The sequence below is a fragment of the Centrocercus urophasianus genome, unplaced genomic scaffold (genome assembly GCF_019232065.1).
Source record: "Centrocercus urophasianus isolate 14NV4802_14NV808 unplaced genomic scaffold, USGS_Curo_1.0 seq_19, whole genome shotgun sequence".
Classification (NCBI taxonomy): domain Eukaryota; kingdom Metazoa; phylum Chordata; class Aves; order Galliformes; family Phasianidae; genus Centrocercus; species Centrocercus urophasianus.
In genome coordinates, this window is record NW_024884744.1 from 77,553 (window position 1) to 97,691 (window position 20,139).

The 20,139-nt window shown below is 42.4% G+C and overlaps 1 protein-coding gene across 1 annotated transcript in view; it reads right to left on the minus strand.

The window, feature by feature from the left end:
• WWTR1 (WW domain containing transcription regulator 1) overlaps window positions 1–19,965 on the minus strand; it is a 45,142-nt gene extending 25,177 nt beyond the window's left edge. The window contains exon 1 of the mRNA XM_042820805.1: window positions 19,574–19,965. Coding sequence (XP_042676739.1) covers window positions 19,574–19,965 — 392 coding nt within the window. The remainder of the gene's footprint in view (window positions 1–19,573) is intronic.
• Between the last annotated feature and the right edge of the window lie 174 nt (window positions 19,966–20,139).

Below are 20,139 nucleotides of genomic sequence, written 5' to 3' on the forward strand. Positions count from 1 at the left end.
TTCTAATCCCACACTTAGTTCTCCTCCTTACCTCACACCAACCCATCTGAAATTATCTGTCATCTTGCCATTTCTTTAGCCCTTGCATATTTTCCTCCCCCCACCATCCTGACACCTCACGTGCTACTTCTGATTGAATTACTTTCACTCAAACAAAAGATGAATCCCATTATGACAGTGAAAATCTGTAACAGATACTCATCTTGTAGGCTACTTGACCGTCAGAAAGTTGTTTACCCTTTTCTTAACACTTCTTTCTACACATTCAAACACGGGGCCATTTTCCATGCACCAAAGGATGGTCATTTTGCCAAGTTTTGAAAATACGGGTGTTCCGCCAGAAAGCTCTGTTTTGCTCCTTACCACTCCATGAAAACTTGTCTGTATCTCCAAAAATATCAGACTATATTCTTGTTGCCAAGAGAGGCAGATGACATCAGTAGGACCAGTGTCTCTGCAAAGTTACCAGCAGTTTTTAATCAAGGTAGTCAGTGTATCAGCAGTGTATCCACCACTCTCCTGAGGTAAAGGCTGATGTACATATATATATATATATATATATACATATATATATGTATATATATATATATATGTGTGTGTGTGTGTGTATATATATGTATATATATACATAACACTGAAAACCACACCAAAATAACTAATACCCAAGATTGCTGCAACACATCTTTTGTCAGATTAAAGAGATGAAGGGACTGTGTTTTTGCTACAATGGAAGGTTTTCACTGAAATGCATGAATTTAGACACTTATCAGAACAAGGATTTCAAGGCTGACCATGCAACTCCATTTGAAACAAGCAAAAGACAAAAAGAAAAGGAAAAAAAAAAAAAAAAGAGATAGATGAAAGCAGGGGAGTGTCTGGTACCCAGCCCGTGACTCTGCTGAATGTGGCTCCATCTTGGCATGCCCTGCTTTCTGCCCCATCAGCCAGCCAGCATACCGATTGCTGGCTGGATGCAGAGAAGTTTTCCTCTGCTATTTTAAAGAGGAATGCCTTTAAGTGGAACATATAAAGAAGGGTGAAACTTCTAAAAGCTCCACGTCTGGAAAACCATTCTGATCCACCTTTCATAAAATCAATTCCTAACTTCCCCTTTACTGATCTCAGTCTCAAAACTTCTCCTTGCTACTTTAAGCTATCGTTGCATTGTCATTAAGGCTGTGACCACAACTTCAGACTTTGCTGACAGCCAGCACTATTTAACAAGTGAGTTTACATCTACTGCCACATTACCATGTCCAAACTCTTTGCTGTCTATCTCTGATGTTACCAAAATAACGTGAATTACAAGCAGCAAAAATACCAAACATATCTACATTAAAGAAAACCAAAACAAAACAAAATCAGAACAAATTTTTAAAGAACAGAGAACAGCTGCATTGCCTGTATCAGTCTGTGACCATATCCTAATATTTTACATTTAACACTTCCAAATTTACATTTTACACTTCCAAAAGTACAACTGAAGATCACATTTTCACTTCAGTGCTTGTCTACAACTCAGCCTCTAAGCAGCTGAGCTCTTTATTTTATCAAAGCTATGAGCGTATTTATTGTATGTAATCATTGCTATTTACAAGGAGATAATCCACCATTTTTTCTTGCTAGCACTGAATGATTTTATTCTTCTCTCACTGTAAAACTTAAGCACATTTGAGGCTTTTCTTCTTTTTATTGTTGTATTATTTTCCAAGCACAAGAATTCTCGTATCCAGCTCAGTTAAATGATCTTTCTTCCAAAAGAAGTGGCGTTCTGAACAAAAGATGCAATAAATTGGGCATTGTTTTTGATAATTATATCAAAGTGAACTGAAAAGCACTGTTATTTAAAGCTCCATTGTTCTGTTTCTCTGGCATTTTAATTCAAATAAAGAAGCTACATTTAATCAAAGCAATGGATTTTGGAATACCCATGTATAATAGAAAAGATCATTCCCCAAATTGTGAAACTTGTTTTTAAACATGAGTGCTAGCAATTAAATAATTACTACCTCTTTGTTGCTTGTATCAAAACAGATTTCCCTCTTTCCAACATTTTTAGTTACATTTTTCCAACACTGTAAAATGTTCAAATTAATTGAAGACTTTTTTTCTCTTCTCTTTTCCTGTTAGTTTCATCATGAGAAACTGAAAACATCAACTCTTGTTAGCAAAATCTGAAGCACAAGTTAAAGGATTTATGAACTCAGCTGTATTAAGCAATCTCTAACTTGTTTGAATGTATTCCTCAGCCTAACTCCAAACCTGCAGCCTTTAACTAGAGCCACTAACCACGTACAACAAGCAGGAAATGCTCTTAAAGCCACACTACAATACTGAATTCTGTTATCGGAGTTCCTTTCTCCAGTACCATTCTCACTCTTCATGGACATTAAGACAACAAAACACAATCACTCATATTCAGGTTCAGGGAAGAGCTACCAACACATGCGGAGTGACGTATGCAAGTTTGTACCCTTCCATCTGAATTATGGAGGGAAAGAAATAAAGCCTACTTGGTATCCCAAAGATGACTCATGATGACTTAAACATATCCATGGGCTCCTGTTCTGCCTCCTGCTGAATGTAGAACTGCACCATGGAATCTACACTTCTCCAGCCCCCATGGGCTTTTAGGAGGCTCTGAAATGCCACATCCAGGGATGCATCCAAGAGAAAGGGCGTTCATCTCCTGGACAAAAATAAAGTTAAGAAACATCTCCAATGTGCTCAGATGACCAGGAAATCCATGCAACTGAAGCCAGCGGAAGGCTGGAGCACACACTGCTCAGTGTTTCTTTTTTCATTACCTTCTTTATCGCACTTCATATGTAGATACATGTTAAGAACTGGAAGACGTTACATAATTCAATGCTATCATTACTGCATACAAAATGCAACATAAAGTGATTTTCTGTTCTCTGCAAAACAGTTCACCAAGTAGTAAATTAGAACTTTGATCAAAAGATGGATACCCTTTTTAGGCCTTGATCCCGAAAAACCAATGTCACTGTAAGTTTTGCCTCAAATATCAATGGAAGGTGAGTCACACTCTCAATTTTGCACAGCTTCACAGCTAGCAGGTATGTAGGAAAGAGCATTGGGAATGCCTGGTTGCAGCTGGCAGTCTGTTACAATAACTATGACTTTTTTGGTCTCACACTTTCAATACAGTACACGTGCTACGTGAGACTCCTTCTAGCAAAGATCACTGAAGTGATTCAGATCTGTAATAAGTACATATACACGAAAAATACTGAGGAGAAAACATCTCAGTAGAGCTATCTGGGATTGTATCAATCCATCGACTTATTATTTCTAGAAGTATTCATCTTGGAAGGATTTTTTTCTTGGCATGTATCACATAGGCTATAAAAACAAGCCAGAAAACAAAGCTATAGACAAGGAATAATAATATGCACTAGAAATCTTAAAATGCACTACAGGGATGATAGGCCTGGAAAACAGCAACAGTTTCACTTCTCCTAAAATCTGAGCTCTACACATTTGAGCATTTAACTTCCAGTGTCACTGAGAGAATCATTTATAGGTGAGTTAAACCTTGGCCACAGCGTCCCTTAAGGCCTTGACTGCATGCTAGTTCTCCCAGTTTTACATACAGAATAATGTTGTTAATGTGCACCTCCTATGACACACAAGCTCAGTGAGCAGTAAATTGTATCCCAATGGTGGCCCCTCATCAGAAAAATATTTAATGCAATGCTCCAGATTTCAGAAACTCAGTATTTTATTAGGACTTAGAGATTCTCTTCCACTTGTCATATCTGAAGTATTGATCAATGCTTCCTGTTTGGGTGTCTGCTTCCTGCTTTGAAACTTCAGTATTTTCTATGACTTGAGCTACTGCACCGTACTGCATTTTTTCACTGCTAGGCTCTGATCACCAGCTTCCACCGCAACCTTGCCAAAACAGCTCAGTTCAAATTAGCAAGCAGCAGCACGAAGTGCATTCATTCTTTTTCTGCTTGTACTAACTCCAACAACGAATGTGCTTCTGTGGTTTCTATTTTGGGATCTTTTTTTTTTTTCCCAGTATTAGGAAACTCAGATCTACTTCTCAGAAAAGAACTTTAAGTATAATTAAGGAGAAAGAACTGATTCAAAATATTTTATCCTGCAAGCGTGCTCTGAACTGAAACAACACAAGCTCAGAGTTAGGCTAACTCTGTAGAACTTGTATGGAGTCCTTTATTGGGCCTTTGTCAAAGGGACTAAGAGTGGATTTTGTGACTGAGCCACATCAAAGTAAAGCTGCTTCAGGGCAAGTGGGAAGTTGATGACTCATCAACATGAACAACCCATATGTTCTGACTCATTAACTGCTCCCAGCAGGATGACAGCTCAGACTGCATTGGAGACCATCCAGTCATCCACTTCCGGCTGCACCATCATTATCAAACATTGGGAAATCTGTTTACATCTCTGTAGGCAGAGCCAAATCATTGCCCAACTTCTCTCTGTCCCTCTGTCCTTTGTATACAGTAAATAAATAAATAAATAAATAAAGGGGGAAAAAGATTCCACCAGAAGTGCTTCGGCACTGCATGATGTAGCAGACATACCTTTAAACAAATTGACAGGTTCTGAGATTTAAAAAAATTGGCCTTGCTCAACAACATTCTGGTCTATTAAGTTTGCCTGCCCGTGGTGCTGCAGTGCAATATCTGCTAAAACCACCAGCAGGTCCAAACCACACAATGTTTCAGCCAAGAGCAGCACAAAGGATTTTGCAGCAGAAGATAAACTCTGGTCAGTACCACTAACGAGTAGCCTAGCGGGCAGCCACTCCTCGGCCCCAGGACACCTGACCATTCCCTCTGTGTGAGGCCTAATGACCACGGCTGGCAAGGTCAAGCGAATGAACTCTTCTGTCAGTGTGCTGACCTGGAAACAAATCCTGCTAATTATCTTTCTTCTAGATGCAAAGGTTGATCTGATGGACCCCAGAGTCCCCTTTCGACTGTAAGTCGAAATAAAATAGAGAAAAAGGCTGTGAAATATGCAGCAGGGAATATGAGGCAGGGCCAGACTACTGCTATTAGCAGCACCCTGCAGCCAGAACAGCTTGAACTGGGAAATGGATGGGTTATGTTCAGTCTATTTCAAATTCAGCTGTGGTCTAGTGATTTCTGGAAGGTGAGGGCAGCTAGAAAGATAGATGAAAATCAACCATGATACTTTAATACTTCTATTTTATTAAAAAAGCCTACAACCACATTATTATATTATATGAGCTTTTTACTACAAAGAACCTTTGCAACTCCTCTCCCTTGAATCTAAGAGATCCTGACATGCCTATTACATGTCAGAGTGAGCTAGTGGTGCAGCCCATGCTCTGGCTGCATCGCAGCAGCCCTGGTGGGCCCTGCTGACAGCCCTTGAGCAGCTGGCAGTGGACACTGCAGCAGCTGGAATGACTGCTAAGCACTGTTCCCTAACTTCAGCATTTAATTGTATGCTGATATTATTCACCAGTTATCAGCAAAGCAGAAAAAAGTTTCCCCTATTCCTAACTAAAAAAATAATCATATTTTACAAAGGACAATCAACAAGCACAAGCACATGAGGACAAAGCATCTATTAGACTGAAGAGCTTAAAGTTGTGTGTTAGTGATTTCATTTATACTGCTTGCTTCATTCCAGCACTTGGTAGGAAAAAGATTTTATCTTTCACCCAAAAGACACAAATGCATATGAAAACAGTATCTCTCAGTCACTTCACCACGGAAGTGCAGAAATTAATAACTAACACTCAACTGTTCAACAACTTGTCCTTGTAATAAGCCCAATTAGCCCGCAGTACTTCAAGTTGCAGATTTATCTAACGCTATTCACACCGCTTGCTTTTGCAGACAGCGATAAATGTTTCACGAAGATTTCATGAAACTTTAACAAGCAGACACAATGTAGCTACTAAACTGAAGACTTTGTGTCCCTATTGCATTTTCATTGTAATTTCTAATCTTGAAGCTGGAACATCACAGAAGTATTTGAATACTTACTATCCTCTGCCAAGCACTAATTAAAATAACTTCTTTAGCGAAAATAGTTGCTCTTTTCCTGAATTAGTTTCAACATTACTCACTACCTTGAAGAGAACCTTAAGAACATCCCACTAAGCTTCCCCATAACCAACTGATCCTATTGTTATCATATGCCACAGACTTAAAAAACATTAAACTAGTTACACACACGGAAACAAAACACCCTTTGAGTTCTATTGACAACTTAACCCTGAGGATTTGGATGAAATCCTAATTCTTGACAAAAAGAAAAAAGGGCACTGAATGAAACTATTATATACAACACTGTAATGGAATTGTTTAATGTATGCAATATACAATGTTGTCAACACATTTGTTTGATAGATGTCTGTATCATTTATATTTAAAGATACATATTAATGATCCTATTAAAAAGCACACTTATTTTATTTGGGGAAATAAATAGTAATCTGAAACAAAACACTCCCTTGAGAGATACATGTGACATTTTCGGATTCATGAAGTTACTGAAGTTGTTAAATAGGCTGCAGAATGAAAAACAGTTAATTGTCCTCCACTTGATCTAGAGGCTGTATCCATCTTCTGTGATTCCAACTCTATTCATCAACAAAAAAGCCCTGTCAGAAGCTAGCATATTTGTGAGCAATCAGGGTATACATAAAAAAAATAATACTTCTTGTAGCAAGCAAAGAGAATCAGCTCATCTCATAAATATTCTTTTACTACCAAGCAGCCATTTCTAGAAAATCAATAATATTTTAACATATTCTGCATTTTAGTAAAAACCAAAATAAAGCTAACCAACAACAAAGAGCACTCCTCTTCATAAAGCATCAAACATTTCTTCATGCAAGAACAATTATTAATACAAACATCCAAAAACAAAACTGCACATAAGAAAAATTCTCCTGTAAGGTTGCATCCCACTGCATCATCCAGAGGCAGAGAAGTGGATGACTTTGCAGAATTTGGTCTGAGGGCTCCCTACAGTCTAAACTACTACTTCAATTTCTGCTTTCTGAGTCTGTTAGAAAATCACCATTAATGTCTCTGTATAACCAAGATGTTATAATTTTGTATAACCAAGATGTTATAATTTGTATAACCAAGATGTTATAATTGCAATATAATCAAGAGAGTAAGGCAAAGCAGACAATGATCACAAAAGAGAATAAGTGGAAGAGCTTACCCTCGGGTTGAGCTCACCAGAAGATACCAAAAGAGGGGATCTCCAGAAGAGATCCTTCCCCTCTGGTAGCCAGCTCTTAAATAGGTCCAGGAGGGGTGGAGCCAGGCTCCACCCCTTCCTGCAGCACAGGTGAATTGCCTTCACCTGTGCTCCTCTGGCTGACTCAAGGCTCACCTCAGGTGATCAATCAGAGGTTCAGGCCGTGACTCAGCAGTTCCCATACAGTCTCCCAAGCAATGTACGCTTTGCACAAACATTAAAAAATGGATTTTTTTTTTCCAACCTGGTGTATATGTGATCAAAGAATGCGCGGGGTTGAACCCATTGTCATATCTGTAATCTCCGATATTTTGCTTTTTAACTAATAGTGGACCCCTTTCTCTTCACAATTTGAAGAACTGTCTTCAGATCACTGCAGTACGTTTGAGTACACTTTGATAAAAAGGTCTTCAGCTGCAGAAATACAGCATCTCCTACTCCAAACTTCAGAGCAGGCACACCTGCAGTCTCGCTGGCCTTTGCCTGGCTGTCATTGACATCAACACCTTCTCTACAGTTCCATACTTAAACATCTAGAAGACTCCCTCAGCACATGGGAAAATGTCAAAGGGTTCATCTGCTGGCTGACATACACACAGAGGAAAAATCACACTGTTTCTAGTGAATGGACTCACAAGAAACAAATGAAAAACTGAATGCTCCCTGTAGCATCTGCAGACTTACACGTTTTTATTACATCCCTGCTTTTAATTTTCAAGGACAGTTTGGAATACAAAAGAAGGTTTAATATATAATGGTACTTTTCATAGTCAGATCCATTATCCATTGTTCAGCTCACATAACTCCTGATCCACAGGTCCTCAGTACCTCATTCCACTAAATAAAAATGGATCAGGGTATAAATAGCTTTTGGGGGAGTTTCTTACAAAACATGGATTCCCAGAATATTGGTTCCTGCTCTTCAAAAAATTTCAGTACACAAAGGAGTCCTACTTCAATTCTTTTTTTCTTTGCGATTCAAGATAGAGGTCATTAGCTGGCAGATGAATTGTTCTGGACTCTTATTTTCATCTTCCATAGGATGAACTGATTGGCTCCCATGGAAGAGAAGTCCATACAAATAACCACATTAATCACTAGAGTTCAGAAAGCTTGCTTTTTATAATCTGAAACCACCGCGTACCCAGGAAATCCTGCCAGACAGTCACTGTTTGCAAATGGATGGGAAATGCAACCATTTGCCATCAAAAACAGATGAAAAACAGGATCTGGGTAAGAGACCAAATCTTTGCCCAGACAAAACCATTCCAAAATAAAGAAACAATGTCTGCTAGCTGATAGTTGACCTCAGCTGAGAAAAGGTGACAGTTCTGCTCAGTGCACATAATCTGAGCATTTTAAAATGAAGTCAGGATTGTAAATAAGATTTTGCTGAAGGAAGGGAGCTGCTGTCAATTCTGACACTGTGGTAATATTCTGATTAAATGCATTCCACTCAAAAGCAAACCTACCTTTCCAAAGTGTAGGTAAATGTATGGACAAGCAAGACTTCCCTTAAGCTGATAGAAATGTACAAAATACCACCTACCAGGATAGCCGCGTGCCACGGATTCACAGTGGAGTGCACTGTTCAGTTACGAACTACAAGCTCACTACTAAGAGTCAAAAGACACTTTGTGAGAATGTAAGGACCTGCAAGGAGCTTCGTCATCTTAATGAGTATTTGTGATGCTTTATTGGCACTCCAAGGACAGGAATAAAACAGCCCTATTTTAAAATTTAACTGGTAAAATGTAATAATTTGCTGGTACTTTCGTGGTTTTCAATAATGAAAGTATTCAGATCCTTACCTGAGTGAGAGGTAGGCATGATCATCCTGCATGCTCCTTTCACTTCAGCTACTATCAGCTGAAACACGGTTAGGATTAGAGAGCATTTTTCTTTAGGTATAACTGAATTGTGATGTGGGACATACAGCACATACGTGCCCCTAAAGCCACGGCTTACAACCCCTATGAAGTCAGGGTGCCAGCATTGCATTCTTAACACACAGGTTTCTGAAGCCTGTTTTTTTTTTTTTTTTTTTTTTTTTTTTTTTTTTTTTTTCCTTGAGAATTCAGTGTAAAGGAAGAGTTTGCAGGATTTACTCAGGTCCAGCAAGTCCAGACTCTTGCATATCCCTACTGGAATCACACTGTCAGAGGAATACTGGGATAGAGTAAATCATTTGTAAACTGCTGATCTTTCAGCAATTAACACCCATTTTTTGTTGTTGTTGCTTTGTTTGTTTGTTTTTAAATGTGATTTAAGTAAAAATTCACTTACTGATTACAATTTTAATGGCTGGCAGAGCTTTGACTCAAAGAGAACATTTTCTTTCTATCAGTATCTAAAACACTGTCTTAAAAGGCTAGCTGCAACATTCATATGCATAACAACAGTCAGGACAAACATCACTTCTGTGTTAGGTGCAGTGATATGCTCTTTCCCTGTGGCCCCAAGAACTTCAGTTGAGATATTTTTTCCCCACTGTTCCTAGTACAGCCATTAAGAAGAAAAATAAAAATCACCAACAAGCCAAATTTATTTATTAGGAGAAAATCTGTATTCTGTAATCAAAAGACCAGAATCAATTTAAGAGCTTGGGATGAAGATGCTTGAGGCTGTTGAGCTGGCAGTGGTCCAGCAGTTGCCAGCAGTTACAAACTATCCGACATACCTGAATTACTCTGTGCAATGAATCTGCAAAGACTGTGGAATAGGTGGCACTGATCCTCAGCTGCATCTAAATCCCTGCATTACCTCAAAGGCAGATTTCAGAGACTTCAGCTCACTCAGTCAGATTAATTTCTGGTGGTTTTCCACGTTGCAAGTACTCCTTAATGGCAGTCAAGGTGATCTTCCCACAGAGTATGTCATTCATGTGCAGAATTCAGAAAACTGAATTGCACATTTTCCTTTGTTTTCTCGTAATTTTGAATTATAGAGATGATAAAAACATTTTAAACTATCAGAGTAGCTCAGCCCCTGCCTTGTCATTGCATCAGCTTGTTTTATTTCCACTGAATTATAAAACAACCATAAAAGACCTTTCATGCAGCAAGAAAACCTGCTGGAATTGCCTTTAGGAAAAAACTAAAAGCAAAACCCTAAACCCAAAGTGAACAATTAATTCAAAGATTAAACGTTTGTGGAACTACGCACAGCTAAGTGCAACATCAAAAAAAAGATCTGTTGCTTTATGCCTCAGACTTCCCAGAGAACTTATTTTTCCCTGTACATACGTAAATAAAAATCAAGAGGAAAGGAAAAATAACCAATGTTCCCAAGGCTACCAACAAGTTCAGAGTTTTGGCTGGGTGACCTTCAGTTGAAGCTCCACTACCGCTGATCACATCCACAACCCTTGTACCAGCAACTGCTTGCTGAGGCCTTCACAAGGCCGTCAGAATAACTTTGAAACTAACCTTTTCACATTGTTTATCTATTCTGTGGAGGGTAGCAGAGAGGGTGGACTTTGAGTAAATAAAATTTACTCAATTAAAAATACGAGCTGAACATAATTGAAGCAAGAGCAGTGAAAAATCAGTAGCTCCAGAAGTTTTCATTAATAGGTGATTTTTTATATATTTTTTAATTTTATTTTTGGAACTGTGCACACCCTCCCCCCTCTCCCCCCCATCTTCGAATATGAGGACTGATTGAGGATTTTCTGTTTTCACCTTTGGGATGACTGGAAAAGGTGTTTGTTCTTTTTTTAATCCTGAGAACATCTAAAAACAGAATCTTTCCTAGCTAAGATACCTTTTAGATACCTTTTGCAACATACTGACTACCCTCAGTGCAGAATCTTCAGAAATGCCTTAATTTCTCCTAAACACCAATCTTTTATCATTCTACTTTCAGTAAGATGTAAATAATCTCACCAGAAAATCTCTTCCATCATCCAGCCTTATGGTGACCAGAGGAGTGGCATAATTTCATTGATTCTCCACTATCATGTCTTGCAGCAGCAGATTAAAACAAAACGTCTGTATAAAACGGGACTGAAGAGTAGAACCCTCTGTCACCTCTCAGGCAGAAAGTTTTTTCTCTACAATTATGATCTAACATTTGGGTGACATCAGGGCTGAGAGACAGCTCCCTGTGAGAAGCCACCCCCAGCTGGGTGCTGCCCCCAGAGCAGCACGAGGGCACTGGCAGCCACAGCTCCACACCTGGGGCTCACAGGAGTCAAATGCTGCACCCACATACATCAACCAATGCATCAGTCTTTGATCCACAGCTCTCACAGTAACTTCACATCACATCAGATCCTCACTTTTGACATGTGCCTGTGAAATTAAGCCATGCACATTTGCAAAAAATTCCTCACCTCTATAGGCAAGAGAAGTTACGCTGCTGTTTGAATATATACAGTGGAATGAATAGAATGTCAAAAGTGATTAGAAAAATATAGTCACAAAACTAAATATGACATAAAAACCTTTTGTGAAGAACTCCCACGCTAAATTCTGCTCTGGTACGCTCAGATATGTTGACCTTTCACTGCATTCCCCATGAAACTGTGCAGCGATGGCCACGCAGCACAGGCTGCACTCATGTGCAGACGGAAAGCCTGTGCTGAGGAGGCAGTGGGGCAACCCGCTCTGTGCTGGCTGCAGGCTGGAGCAGCATTCACAAGGGGCAGATGCTGAGCTGAGGGGCTGCTTCGGTCGCAGCTGTTCAGCCAAGCAGACAACCCAAAGTCTTTCCAAAAGTCTTTCTCCTTTCAAAAACGCAGGCACCAAAACCATATCCACCAAATTACTTTTCAGGCAAAAAAAGACCTTTAAAAACATGGTCTGTAAACCTAATAAATTGCACTCAGGCACACTGCCTTCCTCTTACAACATGTTTGGGTGTAGAATGTGGTTTGCACAAATGCTCACCAGTTCCTGAGAGCCATCCTGCAAAGGGTACTGAGGAACAGCTGTGGTCCTGTCTGTGAGCCCTGAGATCCTACTGCTGCTGGTGGGCCAGGGCTGAGCCGCCCTCACCAGGACATGGCTTTCTATGTGCTTGGCATGGCAACCAGCTTACACTGTAAGAAACAACTTCCATGGTGTAAAATTGAGTATTTACTACTGTATGCGCTCAGTTTCTATGCACAGAAATTGTTCATCGATAAGAACAGAAGCTGATCGGTTCTTAACATTCATGCCTGGCATTATCAATCCCTACAGGTACTTCTGAGCCATGTGTCAGTGCCTCAATTGCTGCCTCACACACCCCACCAGAAAGCAGATACACACACTTCTCCATCAGCAGCACTGCAAGTGAGAGCACGGCGCCCCACAGCACAGGACTGGGCAGCTGGGCCAGGCCTGAGGAAAGCAGTCAGGTTGTGAGAGCTTCTTTTAAACAAAACACACAGATTAAATTGAAGCCGAACCACGGCCTTTAAAAACCTCACAAAACAGCAATCTCATGGCTCATACACAATTTTCAATTTCAGAAACACAACCTTAAAGAGGTTGAAGAGTTTATTGACAGGAGATTTACTTCACTATGTGATGCTTACACCATTGCTCACCGGTCAAGCATTGAAAAATAGGAATATGGAGCATATCATAAAAATACCTATAGTGGAAAGACTGGGAAAGTTGATCACAGGTGGAGAAAGGTTTACTTGCAGTGTGGGGAAAAACTGAGTTGTTCCATGGAAGTGTCCTTCTACTCACAGACCTGAAGGGCAGTCAGAACACTGCACACAAGCAGATCTGGAACAGACTGAAAGCCAGTGAAAAGGGCGAGCATTCTGGCTCACGAGCAGAGTGTGCTGCAGGCGGTGCATAGCTCTGGACAGGGCAGCACTGCAGGGAGAGCTGCTCCCAGACCGTGGCTCTGTCACCGTGCTGCGCAGTGATGGCCAGTGCAGGCCCTGGAAATGAAGGCAGCCAACTCCCGTTCCACAGCTCCACTTCTGCTGCAGCTCCTCAAGTAACACCTCACAATTACTGCAGTTCTAACACAACGCATTCTGTCCAGCTCTTTAACAAGCACAACTCTGTCTCCTCACAGTAGCTTCAGTCACATCTGCCCAGAGAATGCTCACAGGTAGGGAACAGAAGATACAGTACAGTGCTGCAGTACAATGCGATGTCTCTGAGCTTCTTTACCAGAGTTCATGCAGCAGTCACAGGCGCTAGCGTTAACACCGTGCCTGGATTCTGACTCTGACAAATGCAACACGATCCACCCCCACCCCCATACTGCACCCACTTCTCTTCCTCCCTCCTTCTGAATACGAGGGGGGAAATGCCATAAGTCTGTGTGTTGAAATTCAGCCCACGTTACATTTCCTTCAGATTTAATTGCTTCCATACAATCTGCATCTGCTAGTCACGCTAGGCCCCAGGGCATGAAACGTGCTCTGTCACAGAGGAGCTCTTGTCCTGTGAGAGTCTCCACATATAAAGAGAAGGAGGTATGGGTAAAACCAAGTGGAGCAAATGAAACAAACAGGTTGTCACCTTCACCCAGAGCACCCAAACAGGAAGCAAGCCAAAGCTTCACCACCAGCTCCATAAGCTTTGAGAGAGAGCACTGAAAGCTGAAGGGACCAGGCAGGCTCTGCACAGCAAAGCCTCTTGGTGTGGATGTGGTCCATCAGGGTAAGAAGCAGACGGCTCTGCATCCTGTCCCCTACTTACAAATGGAGTAGTTGTTCAGCCTGGAGAAGAGATGGCTGCATGGAGATCTCACTGCAGCCTTCCAGTACTTAAACAGGAGGGGAATCGACTTTTTACTCAGATAGAGTAACAGTGACAGGACAAGAGGGAATGGTTTTAAGCTCAAGGAGGGAAGGTTTAGGTTAGATGTCAGGGAGAAGTTCTTCACAGAGTGTGGTGAGGTGCCGGAACCAGCTGCCCAGTGAGGCTGTGAATGTTCTGTACCTGGAGGTGTTCAAGGCCAAGTTGGATGGGGCCTTGGGCAACATGGTCTAGTACCAGAACTGAAGGTGGGTGGCCCTGCCTGTAGCACAGGGGTTGGAGCTTGATGATCCTCAGGGTTTTATTCCAACCCAAGCCATTCTATGATGACCAGGGAAGATCATCTGTAGCACACAAAAATTGTAAAAACAACTGGTCATTCCTACTTAGAGCAATCCAAATCACTCATAAAGCCAACTCTCCTTTAAATGTTTCCAGAAGAACATTTTCATGATCGCATTAGCACCTCTGCCTATTCCATACATTTCTTTCTAAACTATGTTAATTGATATTCTTTTCTGGTGGATTTATGCACACAGCAAGTGTGTACATTAAGCTCATATAATGAAATGGTGTGTGATTATCATCCATCAATGAACAAATACTCCTGAACAATCTTAAATTCTTCAGGATTAAAAAAAAAAAAAAAAAAAAGAGTGGGCTTAAGGCAAATTTCACTAAACCAGTGCATTTCTCTGCACTGGACAGTAATTATTCAATTACTAGCTTAAAAATATAAATCAGTTCAATATATCCAATTTTATATCAACAAAATATTGTTTAGAGATTTCCTAGATCATTCAGGAATGTACATACCTAAATTTAATACAACTTTTGTGTTTAGACAAACCTTCACAACAAGCTTCTTATGTATTTCTTCAGAGGAAACTCTTCTTGGCAGCATTTCCAGTGTCAACATAGCCCTGTGCTGAGTTTTCTTCACTGACCCTTTACAGTTCAGTGAAAATGCAGTTCATATCCTAACACAGAAAATCCAGGAACTGCATCACTTCCTGTAAATTGAACATGTCCTCAAAGCAATTTTATTCCAGATCCGCTTCCACTATCCTCTTATTAAACACCATATTTTAACCATCATATTAACCTCTGAATTTTATTAAGCACCACAGCTTACACTGTTTCAGATTTTGAGAAAATAAGCCATTGATCATGAGAAGACACTATCTTGGATTAAAAAGTGTGTAATTATTAACTTTCTTTAGAAACTCTGCAGCCATTCTTACTACCAAATTCAGAAGAAAAATGTGGCTTACAGATCCTTAGGAGATTTTTTGATCACTTATTTGATAGTATTAGAGACCCCCTAGACAAAGCCCAACTACTCAGTCTTTGCCAAGAATGAGGTCTGGCCTAGCCTCAACACTGAGAGGTCAAAATCACTCTGCACGTCATGTTGGCTCCATATTCACAGGGAGATAAAATGCAATTCTCAGCCACACAGAAGTTAAGGAAGTTCTCTGGCTTTGTAACAACATCAGTAAAACAGAATTTGATCAGTTAACAGAGCAGACAGATAGCACTCTAACACTGTCAAACACAGCTTGCAAATTTAGTTTTGTGCTCATTAGTTCACCTCTAATATGAAGCACAAAAGTGAGCTATATCTGAATTTCCATTGAGCAAACTTCAATATTGTATCACAGCTTTCCTACCTGATTGGAACTCTTTAAAATAAGTTGTTAGGTACATCAATTTCAGACAGACATCACTTGCAACACTGCACCTCACAGCAGTCTTGCATAGCATAATTTCTGTTGAACAAAGGAACACGGCCAAGGGCAGCAATGCGAGTACAAAGGGACACTAAGTCACACCTGATCAGCCAATGGGTACAGGGGCAAAACACAATCCCCTGCAGTGTGTGCGAAACTCTGTTCTTCCCTAAGTGCCTCTCTCTAATACACCACACCAAAAGCAGCAAGGATGTATGGCCTCTCGCTTGGCACTACCTTTCTACAAGGACCAAAAGAAGATGCATTGGTGCGAGTCCCAGTTTTTGAAGCATGCATTATCCCACCATTGTCTGGTTGCAAATGAGGACCAATACTGTAAAAGTGTCATCCGTACGAATAGATGAAGGTGTCAAATTTTTCCACACTTTTACCAGAAGTCTACAGAGCTTCCTTGTATGCTGCCCTTCTCCTCTCCCACTTACAGCTGTATGACTGCATTCCCGAGGCAGAAAGGCGCCTCTGCCTGGAGTGCTGTGCAGCACTCAGAGCAGTGCTGGCATTAAACATCACAGCCCCTGCAGAACTAACTCAAACTGCCCTCATGGAATGCCTGTATTTGGAAACCACCCGAGCACTTTAACTGCTTTAAAACTACTAGTTTTGTTGTTTGCAGGAAAAAAAAAACTATTCTCATAGCATCCGTATTATTTTTTTGTCTCAAAGTTCTGCTGGACCTGCTCAGCAACATAAAGCTGTCCGTGCGTTAAGTAAAGCTTTTCAACCAACAGAAACCAGGAGGAAAAGTTCAAACATCTCAAGCAAATCACAAACTGAAAGCAATTAGCCCTCTCTGTCCTTGACCAGGTTTTTATTGGCAAATATGTCCCAGTATGGCAAATGTTCGCTGTACAGAAAGGACAAGCACATAAAAGTTAAAAGTGGCAATGAGTTTCACAAATCTGTTCCGCGTAAGCACCGTACTTCTGGAATGAAATCACACTCTGATCACAAAGCACTCTACACACACTGAGAAAACATTAAAAGCTTCGTCTTTGCTTCAAATATGAGGCTGAACTGCCTAAAAACAAACTGCTGGAAATAATACTTGAAAAATTCTTTTCACTGAATATGTGTACACAGCTCTGCATGTGGATCGATAGGCAACAGACATTCCCACTTACCAACACAAGAGCTACACAAGGCAGTTGGCCTGTCTTTCCAGAAATCCTTTTTATCACAAATAAATCACACATGCACACAGGGAAAAAATGCTTTAGATAACATTGCTGTGAGCGCGTGTTTATTACTCTGTCTTCCATCCCCCACTTCTGCGGTTTGGTATTTAATTACAGGGTGGAGTGGTCCCCAGGCTACTTATGTTTCTTCAAGCCCCAGCCAGCAAACTTCTGCAGGAACTGACATGCACGAGTGTGCGTGCTGCGAGCCGTAGCTGGTTCCTGGTCAGCAGTGCTAACCAAGATCATTACTAACAGAGAGCCACTGCAACTTTCACCCAACAGTTCTTGAAAATACGTTTAAAAGAAACTGTCTGCTTTACAGACCACAGGGGCTTTAACAGGACACAGTCTGGCTATGCACTATTCGTTTTCTCCTCCATTTTCTTTTGCTAATGAGTATTACCACATTTTTATCATCAGGCTGGAAAGAAATGGCAGTTTTTTGACAAACGTGGCCTGAATTTACCATTCAAGGTAAATGTAACCTAGTACGCTCGGTTTGACCAACAGGACTTTTAAAGGCATCATCTAACTCGAATCCTACATAATATTGCATAGCTTTAAATGTCACTTATAAACAATTTTACATTTCTGCAGAAAAAGCTATTTTCGCTTAAAAAAAATACTTAAATAGCAAAATATTGTGGATCAAACAGGATCAGTTTATAGTTACGTATTACATGCAGAAGCATTGAGTTCCACCCCCCCCAAAAAAAAGCTTTTCCAATTAATTTTTATGGAAATCAGAAAAGTGCTCACTGGAAAAATAAAACTGTGGGAACAACATATAGACCAAGTTAGCTAACAAATTACAGGCACGGTGAAAATTTACCTTATATTAAAAGGATGCTGTTAATCAGAGCAGCGCTGTTGATACAATTTGGGAAAAACATGACAGACGCTGCGGGGTTTTATCCACAGCTTCTTCTTTTTTTTTTTAATACAGGACCCACAATTTTTTAGACCCAACAAGAATTCAGCATCTTGGAACACTCTACATCTATGTCAGAAATGTGGGACAGGTGAAGGTGAAACCATGTGAGTGCATTTTGATATCAGTCAAAGCCAAATGGTAGACAAGAATTGTGTTATGTGATCTAAAGCTGGAGTGTGAACACTTGCTTGCCAAGCCCTAGCAAGAATTTATATAAAATATTTATTCAGGAGCAATCTGCTACAGTGCTTCTATAAGCTTCCCTTCCTCTGTATTTCTCTACTGAGAAAAATGCATGCAAAGTGCAGCAATAATATCTCAGTTAGGTGATAAACCAGATTAACAACGGACAGAAAACTGGGCCCTTGTGAGCACTCCCACACACTGACATGCAGAATGGCAGAAAGAAATGTATTTCCACTCTGCTCTGAAGGTGAGAAGAAGCACAACCCAGATCGTACAAAGGAATTCAAGGACCGGGCTCTCTGGAGATGCCAAAGCCACAAAGAAAAGAAATCGTTACAGAATCATGTAAATGATGTACTTTGTTATTTTTACAAGAAGAAAACATTCTCTGCCTTCCCCCAAGTCCTATCGTTGTGCTTGGTATGGCTGAATACACGCAGGCATGCAGTCTCATATAAGCTCAAGACATGCCTATTCTGACAGGCAACAAGCGGGCAAACCCATAGCCCAACTCCACTATTTATTCCATTAGAAAACACCTGGAGTACTGCATCCAGATGTGGAGTCCTCAGCACAGGGGAGAGATGGACCTGCTGGAGTGTGCCCAGGAAGAGGGCAAGGGGTGGAACACTTTCCCTACCAGGACAGGCTGAGAGATGGGGCTGTTCAGCCTGGAGAAGGCTCGGGGGAGACCTGAGAGTACCTGTCAGTACCTAAAAGGACTGTAAGAAAGAAGGGGACAGACTCATTAGCAGGACCTGTTGTGTCAAGACAAGGCGAAATGGTTTCAGACTAAAAGAAGGGAGATTTTGACTGGATATAAGAAAAAAGTTTTTACAATAAGAGAGGTAAGGCACCGGCACAGGTTGCCTGGAGAGGCAGTGGGTGTCCCATCCCTGCAGAAGCTCCAGGTCAGCCTGGATGGGGCTCTGAGAACCTGATGGAGCTGCAGTTGTCCCTGTATTGCAGAGGAGCGGGACCAGATGGCTTTTAGAGTCCCTTCCAGCTAAAACCATTCTATGATTCCAAACATTCTGCAGCCGTGCCTTCGCTAGGTTATCACAGTGCCACTTCACCTACAGCAAATCCGGAACAGAGATACAGAACCCACTGAAATAACGTGCTGCTGCCTTAGCACATATTACAACTGCTGCGTATTCCCAGTCCTATTATGCTACTTCGAACCGAATTCCAAACGTCACGAATAAGACGCTTCAGTCAGACAGACGGTTCGGCTGTCACATTTGTCCAAACGCGTCTCCAAAGCAGGGGAGCCCCGCGCCCACGGACCGCGCTCCGCACGACTCCTCACATCGCCACGCCGAGCTCAGATCGCGTTCGGATCCCGGGCGGGAAGCGGCAGCGCGAGGGGACGCAAGAGAAGCCGGGAGCCGCACGGGCGGGCAGGGACTCCGCCGCCCACCCCCCGCTCTGCCCCTCCCCGCCACCGCCCCGGGCCTCTCCGCGTCTCTCCCTCTCCCCCTCTGGCACCTCAGCCCCCGCCGCCCGCGCCCGCCCCGCGAACGGCCCCCGTCCGGCGCCGCGCTCGCTCACTTGAGGAAGTAACGCTGTCCCGTGTGCGTGAGCGCCATCTCCCAGCCTGGCGGCAGCGGCAATTCGTCCGTCACGTCGTAGGAGCGCTGCCGGAGGTGCCCGTGCTGAGGCGCGGCGGCCGAGCCCACGAGCGAGGCGGGCGAGGAGTGCGAGCGGACGTGCTGCGCGGCGGCGGGCCGCGGCGGGGGGCCGCCCGAGTCCGTGCTGGACTGCCGCGAGTGCGAGCCCGAGTCGGGCTCCTTGAAGAAGGACTCGGGCAGGATTTTCTTTCGCCAGGAGCTGGGCCGGGGGTTCATGACCGCGTTGAAGAGCGCCTCGAGCTCCGTGTCCAGGTCCTGCGTGACGTGGATCACCTGCTGCCCCGGCGGCGGGGCCGCGGGCGCGGCGTTCATCTTCCCCCCCGTCAGCCCCGACGGCGAAGCGAGCGGGCGACGGCCGGGGCCGGCCCCGCTGCGCGGAGGGACGCCGGGCGGTCCCGGAGGCGCGCCGCCGTGGCGGAGCGGGCAGCGGTGCGGCACTGCCTCTGCGCCCCCTCACAGCGACGGCTGCGGCCCGGTGGAGGGGCG